The sequence below is a fragment of the Leguminivora glycinivorella genome, chromosome 20 (genome assembly GCF_023078275.1).
Source record: "Leguminivora glycinivorella isolate SPB_JAAS2020 chromosome 20, LegGlyc_1.1, whole genome shotgun sequence".
NCBI lineage: Eukaryota > Metazoa > Arthropoda > Insecta > Lepidoptera > Tortricidae > Leguminivora > Leguminivora glycinivorella.
In genome coordinates, this window is record NC_062990.1 from 2092381 (window position 1) to 2106148 (window position 13768).

General features: G+C 38.0%; 1 protein-coding gene across 1 annotated transcript in view; it reads left to right on the top strand.

The window, feature by feature from the left end:
* LOC125236899 (ryanodine receptor) overlaps positions 1-13768 on the top strand; it is a 302209-nt gene that overhangs the window by 221923 nt on the left and 66518 nt on the right. Inside the window, exons 71-82 of the mRNA XM_048143817.1 lie at positions 608-785; positions 2029-2164; positions 3124-3248; positions 4050-4170; positions 5385-5574; positions 7442-7585; positions 8607-8712; positions 10225-10369; positions 10531-10643; positions 11665-11736; positions 12578-12736; positions 13467-13570. Of these exons, the coding sequence (XP_047999774.1) occupies positions 608-785; positions 2029-2164; positions 3124-3248; positions 4050-4170; positions 5385-5574; positions 7442-7585; positions 8607-8712; positions 10225-10369; positions 10531-10643; positions 11665-11736; positions 12578-12736; positions 13467-13570 (1593 nt within the window). The remainder of the gene's footprint in view (positions 1-607; positions 786-2028; positions 2165-3123; positions 3249-4049; positions 4171-5384; positions 5575-7441; positions 7586-8606; positions 8713-10224; positions 10370-10530; positions 10644-11664; positions 11737-12577; positions 12737-13466; positions 13571-13768) is intronic.

Consider the following 13768-nt stretch of genomic DNA (forward strand, 5'->3'; position numbering starts at 1 on the left):
AATATATGAAAAGACTTTTCTAAGTAAGTGGACTATATTATTATACAATGTACATGGTTAAAACGGTTGAGTAGATTAAATCTAAAACCTTTTACAGAGACCGCTTTCTCAATAAAAATGGACTCTTGGAGTTCATTGTTATGCTATTTGGACTGAGAAATGCACCAACAGCATTTGACCTATAGCAAAGACATATGTCACTCCGTATAGACAGATAAAGTCTAAGAAAAAAAACGTACCTCGGAACCATATAGAAAAAGATACGGTGGCCTAGATGGAGTTACACCTTTGGGGGACGCTCGGCTAGATGGCGCTAATATTAATATTTGACATTTTAACACATATCAAGCTAAGAATATGGGCCAAATTGTCAAAACTGAGGTTCAAAAGTTTTAAGCCTGTGTCGAGAGATGGCAGTCTACGCACTGTGATTACACATTTTACTTTGACAGTAACTCTCTATAATACTCGATCCTCTTTGCCTATAGTTATCCAAAGACCTGAATTTCTTGTGACAATGGTTTGCATATAAGCGGGTAGATTTTTGAATTTTCGTGGACTTGAAATTTTCTAAAAACTCTTTATAAAAACTTGTTAACTTTTGCAGGCTGGCAGCTTTTGGCCCAGACGTCAGGATCACGGTCCGGTGTCTGCAGGTGCTTGTCAAGGGCATCGACGCGAAGTCTCTCGTCAAGAACTGTCCTGAATTCATCAGGACTTCTATGCTGACCTTCTTCAACAATGTGGCTGATGACTTGGGGCACACTATACTGAATTTACAGGATGTGAGTAGAATGCTCCGAGGAATTGTTCGGATTAATCCCTGCCGCTTCCTTCCGCCATCGCCCTACGCGACAACATTTCCATCGCCATCATCTAGAGCTGATCTAGGCTGGCAGTCCTCAACTGTGCGTTTCTCCAGAAACTTCCTGCCCCGCACAGGTAAACAGTGGAAGGAATTGTCGCCTGCGGTATTTCCGGACCGATACGACCTTCAAATCTTCAAGAAAAGAGCGTACACCCATCTGAAAGGCCGGCAAAGCACCTCCAACACCTCTGGTGTTTCTGGTGTCCATGGGCGGCGGTGATCGCTTACCATCAGGCGACTTGTCTGCTCGTTTGCTTCCTATCCCATTAAAAAAAAAACCTCATTCAATTTATAAGTTATTTAAAAATGTATTAACTCACTGTATGGACTTTGGTCTGAAATAAAGATATTTTTTTTTTAATTTGTTGATATATGAATATGATCAATCGGGATATTTGCGTCTAGTAGTAGCGTCTTTTGAAGATATTTTCTAACATTTAAAGTTTGGTGATCATATTTAGAACATAGAGGGATGCATGAGGGATAGAACCGTTCTAAAATGTTGCGTTTAGAATATATCTTCAAAAGACGCAGTTAATCCACTAGAGACAACACCCCAGTTGGCTTTATAATAGTTCCACACCAGGTATAAAATCACAATAATGTCACACTAAGAAATCTGAAGACCGATTAAGATTTTGTTTTATCGAATATAGGTCTATTCATTTGTGCATTTTATATAATTTTTCACCGCACCAAATTGTAAAGGCTTACTTTGCTATTCGAAAACAGATAGCAAAATTGCATTTTATCCACAAGAGTGCAAAGTAATTTCATACAAATTTTAACTTGGTGTCTAAAGCTGGGTGTTGGAATTCACGTGTAAATGATGGTTTTGAATCATAAACGTAAAATAAATTGAATTATTTTATATATTTTGATGTTTTACAGTTCCTATTTTCATAGTGTTGGTGTGGCGAAAAATTTTGTGTTTCACACGGTGGCAAAGTTTGTTTAACCTTCTTGCCTTGATACCCTCGCAACGCTCAAGTTTTCACTTTTTGAACCTCTCGCTACGCTCGCGGTTCAATATTGGAATCTTTCGCTTGCTCGGGTATCAATATTGGCACGTGCGGTTAAACAACAACTTTGCCCCCTTGTAAAACAAATAACTATTTTATTGGGATGATCTTATTTTCTTTGTTCACTTTTTTCTGCAGGGAAAATATGCACACCTTCGAGGTACACATCTAAAAACATCAACGTCCCTAGGCTACATTAATGGTGTAATTCTTCCCGTCTTGACGGCGATGTTCGACCATCTTGCCAACTGCGAGTACGGCGCCGATCTGCTTCGTGAGTATAAAAATTATTAAACTTTTGAACGTAAATATATTTCATAAAATTGTGTAATCATGTACAATTTGAGTTTTTATTAATTGAGCATTTCTTTTTTTTTTTGCCAATAAAAAAATTTTGATTGTTTTAGGGAATTTTAGGTCAATTGTACTCGGAATCACGAGTACTTTCAATCTCACTGGGAGACAAAAAGTGTCCCAGAATTTTCATACATTTTTGTTACTTTCCTCTTTTGTTACCCCATCTAACATGTACGGAAAATGGTAACAAAATAAGAAAAAATCGTATGGGACAATTTTTTTACCTACTAGGATTGAAAAAGCTAGTAATTCTGAGTAGAAATAGCAAATTTTTTTTCAAAAACATCACACTTCATAAAAGTGGCAAAAAAAAAAGAAATGCTCAATTACTTATCTAATCTAAATACATAAAAGAAGAAACTGACTGACTGACTGACTGACATATGAACGCACAGCCGAAACCACTGGGCCTAGTAGTTCCAAATTTGGCACGTAGGTTCCTTATAAGGTATAGAGGAGCACTAAGAAAGGATTTTTCAAAATTCACCTCCCTTAGTGAAATAGGGGTCCAAAGTTTGTATGAGAAAACAAGATTAGATTAGTACGCTGCCGAAGCCGCGGGAAAAAGCTAGTTTATTTATATTATTTATATTATGCCGATTTTATTATGACGACCGGTCTGGCTCAGTCGGTAGTGACCCTGCCTGCTGAGCCGCGGTCCTGGGTTCGAATCCCGGTAAGGGCATTTATTTGTGTGATGAGCACAGATATTTGTTCCTGAGTCATGGATGTTTTCTATGTATATAAGTATGTATTTATCTATTTAAGTATGTATATCGTCGCTTAGCACCCATAGTACAAGCTTTGCTTAGTTTGGGGCTAAGTTGATCTGTGTAAGGTGTTCCCAATTTTATTTTTATTTTTATTATTTTGCAGTGGATGAGATCCAAGTGGCATCGTACAAGATCCTCGGCTCCTTATACACTTTGGGAACCGACGCGACTCTCACACACGACAGGAAATATCTCAAGACTGAAATAGAGAGACATAAGCCAGCATTGGTAAGTAAAAAGCATTAGTGACACTACATATTGTCCCGGATCTGAAAGTTCACATTTTTGACACATTTGTTTTGTAGTATGTTGCGATGTGGCTAAGACGTATCGTTTGCCAAAACTAACGATTAATTTCGAATTGGTTGAATCGATTAGGCCCTATGTACAAGGAGGCGCCTAAACAAATATACGATTTCTATCAACTTAATGAAATGTCATTTGAATCGAAATGACAGACTCTGCCACAGCACTAGTTTAAAAATAAAAATGAATGGTAAATGACATAATAAGTAAATCTTGTGTGATAAATTAATATCGTAAAATACTCACTAACGAAGATCCGCAAAAATGTAACATGTGTTAGATTATGTTTAAAGTAAGCGAAATATTGTTTTTAAGTACTTGATTCTTTTAAATATTATTACAGGACTTAATTTAATATTTCATTAGGTTGCGCGAGTTAACGTTTTGTGGACGCTGTGATGTGTCAAAAAGAGGTTCTTACAGCTCTGGGACAATAGGTATAATAGTTTTTTATTAGATATTTGACAAGTAATTTTGCAACTCTTCCGAATTTTCGTGTGTTTTTGCTAAAACAAGAGGTGAGAAAGCTAATAAATATTAAAGTTTAATTGCAAAACGTAGTTTTGAGAGAAATCTGTAGATTCGCTGAAATTATCTATAAACCTTTAAGAAGTTTCTTTCCTTTCGCACTTTGCTTTCTTGAAGATGATGATTTTCCCTATAATTTGAGAAGCATAATATAGGAATGATATTGGAAGTATTATTGCTATTTGTCTCTTCCAGGGTTCCTGTTTGGGTGCCTTCAGCTCTACATTCCCGGTGGCGTTCTTGGAGCCCCATCTCAACAAGCACAATCAGTTCTCGCTGCTCAACCGTATTGCAGATCACTCGCTTGAGGCCCAAGGTGAGACCTAATTATAAAAAAATGCCATTAGGTAGGTGCTAATGGCTCTGTGAGCTATGGATCTTGTGAGATACACTCCAAGGCTGGGCAAATACGAATAAAATTAAAAGAATAAATACATATGCGGAAATTACTTGCAAAATCACTTAGAGGAACAAGTTGGTTGATCAATGCGACCTTTAAATAGGGAATTTGACTGTAGTTAAAATAAAATATTTTATACCATGCACGAAATAAAGCATCAGATAATTATAAGAAAAACATGGACAGAAGTCATTTTTAAATCCAATTTCTATTTAATAAGTCAGGTAGAAATATATAAAGTAACTGAGTTGACCGTGACGTCACTCAATTCGATTTCATATAAATTCCATATTAGCAAGTCGTTCAAATTCGTTTTGACAGTTCTTAAAAAGAAGCTGATTTGACTAGGAGGCAAGTAGCCTATTAATTTTACTTTCAAGTTCGGGCCCTTTTTAGGGTTCCGTAGTCAACTAGGAACCCTTATAGTTTCGCCATGTCTGTCTGTCCGTCCGTCCGTCCGTCCGTCCGTCCGTCCGTCCGTCCGTCCGTCCGTCCGTCCGTCCGTCCGTCCGCGGATAATCTCAGTAACCGTTAGCACTAGAAAGCTGAAATTTGGTACCAATATGTATATCAATCACGCCAACAATGTGCAAAAATAAAAAATGGAAAAAAATGTTTTATTAGGGTACCCCCCCTACATGTAAAGTGGGAGCTGATATTTTTTTTCATTCCAACCCCAACGTGTGATATATTGTTGGATAGGTATTTAAAAATGAATAAGGGTTTACTAAGATCGTTTTTTGATAATATTAATATTTTCGGAAATAATCGTCCCTAAAGGAAAAAAAAGTGCGTCCCCCCCCCTCTAACTTTTGAACCATATGTTTAAAAAATATGAAAAAAATCACAAAAGTAGAACTTTATAAAGACTTTCTAGGAAAATTGTTTTGAACTTGATAGGTTCAGTAGTTTTTGAGAAAAATACGGAAAACTACGGAACCCTACACTGAGCGTTGCCCGACACGCTCTTGGCCGGTTTTTTGCTAAATAATTGCAGATACTTACACCCAAAAACCGCTAGACTACCAAGTCATCTCTAATTAATCATGATGTATTTAATGCAAGGATATTGCATTACACATTGCTTTAAGTATCCCTGATATTTTCATGAACAAATTTGATTCCCACAGATATAATGGCCAAGATGGAGCAATCCATGCCCACACTAGAGACCATTCTCGGCGAGGTCGACCAGTTCGTCGAGTCAGACAAAACCTACGTGGAAGCTCCTCATATTATTGACGTAGTATTGCCACTACTATGCTCTTACTTGCCATTCTGGTGGGCTCAGGGGCCCGACAACGTCACTCCTACTCAAGGGTAAGTCTATCATCTGTAGTTACAACTATTAGAATAAATAGTAAAGGAAATTAAAGCACTAAACTTCCAAAAAACAGCGCCTTCTAGTGGATTTTTCGGAACTAACATGCGGCGCCATCTAGTAATAATTTTAAGAACTAACAAGCAGTGTCATCTAGGGTATATTTTAGGAACTAACAAGTGGCGCAATCTAGCTAATATTTTATAAATTGCATCAAAGACATATATTACTCTGTATAGACAGATAAAGTCTAAGAAAAAAACGTACCTCAGTATCATCACAGAATATATAATAGTACAAGTACAGAAGGCCCACTGCTTTGATGTTCACGAAATGCCGCCTTTTAAATGCCTACAAAATTCTAACAAAGAAACGAGCCGCACGTGCGCAGCGTCGGACGATAGGGTTGCCCATGTATAAAATGTTATACTATTGTTATACTATCTTGGGTACTTTCTAGGTATATGTATATACAGTATTTATATATTTTTGTTTAAGTCCCAACAGCACAAGCCTTATTGAACTTTTCCGTAGGACTTAATCAATATCAATAGTAGATCTGTCTAAGATTGTACTATTTTATTCACGATGTCTATTTAACTAAGCACTATTAGCCATTCACACGCGGACATCGCATATAAAGCTTTAAAAAAACTCGCGACGTAAAGTAACAATAGAAAGTGCGAACGTGCGTTCCGTAAGAACGCGCGCCACCCCTGATTAGGCCGCGAACTCGCGGCCGCCAGCATGTACTTGTAGCGCGGCGATAGTATCGCGGAGTGAGCCGCCCCTGGTATCATACAGAAAAAGGTACGGTGGCCTAGATGGCATTACACCTTTGGGGTACGCTCAGCTAGATGGCGCTAATATTAATATTTGACATTTTAGAGCTAAGAATATGGACCAAATTGTCAAAACTGAGGTTCAAAAGTTTTAAACCTGTGTCAAGAGATGGCAGTGTATGCACTGTGATTACAAATTTTACTTCGACAGTAACTCTCTGTAATACTCGATCCTTTTTAATTGCATTTAACCATAAATTAAATATAACAAGATCATACCATCCCATACATTAAAATGCGACCGCCTACGAACGCGCTTACACTCCACCACACATAGATGGCGCCACAAAAAATGCCTTGTTGCCACCGATTATTTGTAGATTGGCATTAAGTGTGAATTCCGAGCCGTAAATCTATGTCAAAAGTGACACTTAACGCCATCTACAAGTATAATCGAAAGCTGCAAGACATTTTTTTTGTGGCGCCATCTATGTGAGGAAAGCGCGGTCTTAGGCGGTCGCATTTTAATGTATGGGATGGTATGATCTTGTTATATTTAATCTATGATTTAACGTTCAAAGTAGCTTGAATGTATAAATTGTATTATTACAATATTCGTTTCCAGAATATATTCCCTTTTAGATGAACACTTTCTGATTTTTTTTTTTACGTGAAAACCACTGTTGCCTGCTTCTATCTTCAATCTTTGATTTTAATTGTGTTTGAGTTTAATGACGACCGGTCTGGCGCAGTCGGTAGTGACCCTGCCTGCTTCGCCGCGGTCCCGGGTTCGAATCCCGGTAAGGGCATTTATTTGTGTGATGAACACAGATATTTGTTCCTGAGTCATGGATGTTTTCTATGTATATAAGTATTTATATATTATATGTATCGTTGTCTGAGTACCCACAACACAAGCCTTCTTGAGCTTACCGTGGGCCTCAGTCAATCTTTGTGAGTATGTCCTATATTTATTTATTTATTATTATATTTATTTATTTAATTGTAGGGCAATTTACAGCATTGCCCTATAATTAAAATCAAAGTGCTACATATACTCTAATGTACTTACCTTTTTTTTCAGGAATCACGTTACCATGGTAACAGCGGAACACATGAATCAGCTTCTCAAGAACGTTCTCAAACTCATCAAGAAGAACATTGGCAACGAAAACGCGCCGTGGATGACGCGCATTGCTACTTACACTCAACAAATCATTATTAACAGGTGGGTTATGTGCTACCACGCTATAAGGCCGTTTTCACATTATCCGATCCGATATCGGATGTCGGAAGGATTTCCATAGAAAAAATCCAAGATGGCGCCTGTAATGTATGGGATATCGGTCCGACATCCGATATCGGATCGGATAATGTGAAAACGCACTAATAAAGAGTACAGATGTGGTGCGAAAAGAGTTGCCTTCGTATTGTTACGGAAACGTACGAACGTATCATGCTATTTCAGTCACTCTCAGTACAAGATGTACTGACATTGACTGAACCAAATACTATGTAAACTCTACGAGTTAATACGTGCAGCTCGGTGCCATAGTTGGCAACATGCACACTAGCGCTCCTAGCGGCATGAGTTGATCAAAATAGTTTAGTTTCATACAGCATAAAATTAAAAAAAGTCACAAATTCTTATTTTTTTGTTTTATTCCGTCTAAAAATGTTAAAGTAGATCAAGTAATAGCATTTTCTATTTTAATTTACTAAAATAAAAGTCTGAACAACTACTTTGATCAACTCGAACCGCTAGATGGCGCTAGTAAAATTGTTGCCGCTCAATTGTATGGGAAACGTCAGAAGCTGCACGTATTAACTCTAGAGTTTATATAGTATTTGACTGAACTAGCATGACAAATACGAACGTTTCCGAAGGAAACCCTTTTCGCACTGCATACATCATTTCATTTATTTAATTCACAAGCAATATAAATCGCATTTGAAATTATTACACTTATATACATATAAAATAAATAAAACATACTAATTAGCAATAATTGAAACAAATAATACAAACATATTTTACCAAACTAAAAAAACAACAGTTGTCAATAACAAACGACTCTATAAAATAAAATAAAAAAAAACCTATTCAAAACGTAACAAGTATTTTTAAAACAATAATCATTTGGATGTCAAAGTTATTTTTTAAAACAATGATAAATTAATTATAATAAAATATTCTGACATGTCAAAAGAAAATTGAAAATTTCTGATATAAACTGTTAATTCTACAGTTCTGAAGAACTTCTCCGTGACGTGTTCTTGCCGCTGGCGGAGAGAGTGCGCAAGCGCACGGACACCATGTTCCACAAAGAGGAGAGCTTGCGAGGTTTCATCAAGGTAGGAGCAATGCTTTGACGACCGGTCCGGCGCAGTCGGTAGTGACCCTGCCTGCTGCGCCGCGGTCCCGGGTTCGAATCCCGGTAAGGGCATTTATTTGTGTGATGAGCACAGATATTTTTTCTATATATACAAGTATTTATATATTATATACTGTATCTTTGAGTAACATTAAATATCATATTGTTAGTGTATCTTAGTTTAGTGCCTATTAAGATCTATCATTGTATACCATTGCCCTATGACAATGCCACTCAGATACTATTGGCTATAAATCTTAGTGGGAATTGTCTCAGGATGTAGGTTGTACCTATTATTGTGTATTTCAATATCTTCTTATCTGTATGACCTTCCTATGTCTGTTTTTTTCCCCAATAAAGAAAATAAAATAAAATAAAAAATATATATCGTTGTCTGAGTACCCACAACACAAGCCTTCTTGAGCTTACCGTGGGCCTCAGTCAATCTGTGTAAGAATGTCCTATAATATTTATTTATTTATTTAATGCTATAAAAATACTCCTTATTTCTCGTGCACTGTGTATCACATCTTATTCACACACGTGGATAGCATACTATACAACGTGTTACACCTGCAGCCACTGAAAACCTCAGACACCCAGATTTTTATTAAATTCCGTTAAAGTTAACGGAATTCAATAAAAACAGGGTGTATAGTATGCTATACACGTGGGTGGGTAAGGTGTGGTACACACACTACACTCGCATACATCCATATAATAGGCTAGTTTCCTATACTTAAAATAATAGTATTTTATGCAACAGGCGTTTAAAGGAGATCAAAAAAGACGAGTGGCGTGGGTAACAAATTGAGGCAAAGCCGAAAATTGTTATTAAGATGCCACGAGTATTTTTTGACTCAGTTAAACACCGTTGCATACAATACTTTTTCTACGACCATGCACTTAGTTTTTAATAGTTTTCTTGAATAACTTTCGTGAAATTCACACTGTTTCCTGTATTTTGACGCAAAGGTTTGCACTGTCAGCTCAGCTGCCCAAAGCCTTCCCGCGCAAACGCGCTGTATCGTTATAAGGCGTTGCCATGGTTACAGAGCCAAACAATGCGTTTTCAGTTTTTTCGATACTGCACGCATGCGCGGAAAGCCGGCGGACGCTGGCTTTGGGGAATAGACCTTTATGTAGGGTTTTAAAGATCTATGCACGACCCTGTAAATGACGAATAACAGTTCGGGAGTAGAAAAAATATTTTATGCAATGCACGAAATAAAGTATCACATAATTAGACGAAAAATATGGACAGTAGTTATTTTTAAACAAAATTTCTATTTAATAAGTCAAAGAGAAAGATATAAAGTAAATTAATTGACCGTGACGTCACTCCTCAGTATTTCATAGTAATTCCATATTAGCACATCGTTTTGACAGTTCTTAAAAAGAAGCTGATTTGACTAGTAGGAAACTAGCCTATAATATACATAAATAAGTTCCCATAAACGACAACAAAAATTTACCTTATTTGTGTTTCCAGTCTTCAACGGATGACACCTCACAAGTGGAATCCCAGATTCAGGAAGATTGGCAACTCCTAGTTCGCGACATCTACTCCTTCTATCCATTGCTTATCAAATACGTGGACCTGCAGAGGAACCACTGGCTCAGGAATAATGTCAACGGTGAGTAACAGTTTACCGAGTAGTTAAGAGAGAATTGTCTGACTGTTCAGAGAAAATAAATATGATGAAAAAAGAAACATAGTGTAATGTTAAACGTAATGCTGATATTATTACTTTGGCGTTTTATGGTAGTTACTAATAAATTATTATTGTCGAAACAGAGGCTGAGGAGCTATACAATCACGTTGCTGAGATATTCAACATCTGGTCCAAGAGTCAGTACTTCCTAAAGGAAGAGCAGAACTTCATATCCGCCAACGAAATTGATAACATGGTAAGAAGATACACATTTAGATAAAATTATTTTTTATAACCTAACCACAAAATTCAAATTTTGAAAAAACCCCGACTGCGACATAGTAGACCGATTTTCATGAAACATGGCTAAGAACACTCCCGACTAACTCGGCTTTCTGACAAAAAAAACTAAATCTAAATCGGTTCATCCGTTCGGGAGCTACGACGTCACAGACAGACACACACACAGACAGACAGACAAACAGACAGACAGACAGACAGACAGACGGACAGACAGACAGACAGACGTTTTTGCGTCGGGGGTTAAAAATTATTGAGATGGATTTTTTCTTATTAAACATTTAAAATCGCGTCACTCACGTAAAATTGTCGAAGATAGCTCGACATGTTTCGCTCCGTAACGAGGAGCATTTTCATTGAGCTTTTGTAGGAGGTAGGGCATAGCGAATGTTATTCCGCTTTGTGTGGTAGGGCACAGCACAGCGGATAATCATCTCGCTCGAATCTAGAGCAGAGCCCAACTGGGGAAGTACCTCCGCCTTACAGACCGCAGCCAAATAGCACTAGACCCTACTCATAGTGTTGTGTTCCTGCCGGTGAGTAAGGCTGCCAGAGCTCAACGAGGGTGCGGTGTGTTGGTGACGGAAGGACCTATGGAACTAATTTTTTCCGTCTATTGTCCTTTGAGTCGTCGGCAACCCGAACCCTCCTTAGAACTTGTACACTCCTTTTTGCTGTGTACAAGTTTCTAATGGGGTGGCAACGCGCATGTGACACTCTTTGAGTTGCAGGCGTCCATAGGTTACGGTGACCGCTTTCCATCAGGCGGACCGTGTGCTTGTTTGCCACCGCGATGTATTATGGTATCCCGACGCAGATTTACACGTTTTGATTTTACCTGTTTAATATGTCAGTGTCTCACGGTAGTTTTGTAATGTGTTTTTAAATTATGGATCTTTTCTTTTTTAAATAGTTCAGTTTGATACGGGAGAATGTTGATTGCATGTGTTTGTCTATTTTTTCTTTGTCTTGTACAGGTTCTGATCATGCCTACAGCTAGCAGAAGGGTGACAACAGTTGTTGACGGAGCCCCGCAAGGCGGTGGCAAGGTAACTGCGTTTTCACATTATCTGATTCGGTATCGGATGTCGGAAGGATTTCGAAGGCAAAAATCAAAGATGGTGGCTTCAATGTATGGGATATCGGTGCAAAATCCGATATCGGATCGGATAATATTACAACGCACTAAGTCGTCAATTTGAGCTTTACACTAGACTAGACTTCCAAAAGCGGAAGCAGTAAGACCCAAATTGACGACTTAGTGCGTTACCGTATCCTCGTAAGGGCCACCATAGTTAGTTTTCTCTTCTTTATTTGGTTCTACTTTATTTGGTTCTTGAAAGATTCAAATTAGATTGCAACAATATGTATAGTATGAATTTTCTGAGATGAACTTTTCGGTTTTGCCCTAATCTGTTAAACAAAGGCCTTTGTTTCTATTATTCGCGGCGGCTAGTTCCCATTTCCACAGCACGTGCTACAGTCTCAGTGTAGTTAAAAAGCAACAATCATGATAGCAATAAGGTTCAAATTTATTAAACAGTTTGCAGTGTGCAGGTAACTTTTTTTGAAGATGACAAAACGTGTTATCTCCGAAAGGGTTTTTTATGGATTTGAACCTTATTGCTATCATGATAGTTGCTTTTTAACTACACTGAGACTATAGCACGTGCCGTTTAAACGGGAGCTAACCGCCGCGAATAATAGAAACAAAGGCCTTTGTTTAACAGATTAGGGCAAAAGCGAAAAGTTCATCTCAGAAAATTCATACTATACATTGTAATGTACATTGGGCCCTACTAGGGTATTACTTGATTCAGTACAGAATTCGTTTTTCACTTACTTGCAACTACCAGGACAACTAACATTTTTCATATTTGACAACTATAGAAAAAGAAGAAGCATCGCGACAAGAAGCGAGATAAGGATAAGGAAGTCCAAGCCTCCCTCATGGTAGCGTGTCTGAAACGTCTCTTGCCAGTCGGTCTCAACCTCTTTGCTGGACGAGAGCAGGAGTTGGTGCAGCACTGCAAAGACCGCTTCCTCAAGGTAAGGATACGGTAGACATAGTGACAGTCAAATAGGCGAGACGACAAAAAAAGAACGAATTATATTATTATTTATTATTTATATTTTTTTATAAATGCCCGTGTGGCGTTTTGCCCGTGTGGTGGCGGGTTAAGAATTTCACCACCCCCTTTCTTCCCTTGGTTGTCGTAGAATGCTGGCAACCTGTCACTGCAATGTCACAGTTTCGTTTTCTTTCAACCCCTTATTTGCCAAGAGTGGCACTGAAACTTGAGTAGTTTAATGTGCTCTGCCTACCCCTTCATGGGATACAGGCGTGTGTACATACGGGATACAGGGATACAGGCATGATTGTATGTATGTATGTATGTATGTATATTTTTTTATTTTTTCTCGTAAACGATAAATGACGACGGTACAGTGCGTTGAAGTTTCGCGTGACGTCACGCCTAGGTACAATTTTTACTTAGAAGTGACGTCACAAGCCCCCACTCCGGAACTTTGATGCTCTATATCTTTGTATTTTTTCATTAATTATAAAGAGCGAAAAATATGTGTTCTGTATTATTGGACGATCTAACTGACGGACTAAACAGAATGACATTACTTTATGTAGTCGTCTTCCCTATTCTAGAAGTGATTATGGCATAAGATGTTATGAGAAACAGTATTATGATTGTTGAATAGGATGGCAAATAACACATAAAATTGTTACCAAATTTTTAACGTGTCCTTTTTATGTTATTTATAGAAAATGTCAGAACAAGACGTGGCTGAGTTTGCGAAGATCCAACTCACGCTACCTGATAAGATCGATCCTGCGGACGAGATGTCCTGGCAACATTATCTGTATAGGTAAATACTGGATTAAACGAATCGCCAAAACTGGTTTCATGAATCAACTGGTCCTTTTTCCAACTATTTATTATATTAATATATTTTCCAAATTTAGATTGTATATAAGACGACCGGTCTGGCTCAGTCGGTACCTAAACCGCGACCCTGGGTTCGAATCCCGGTAAGGGCATTTATTTGTGTGATGAGCACAGATAT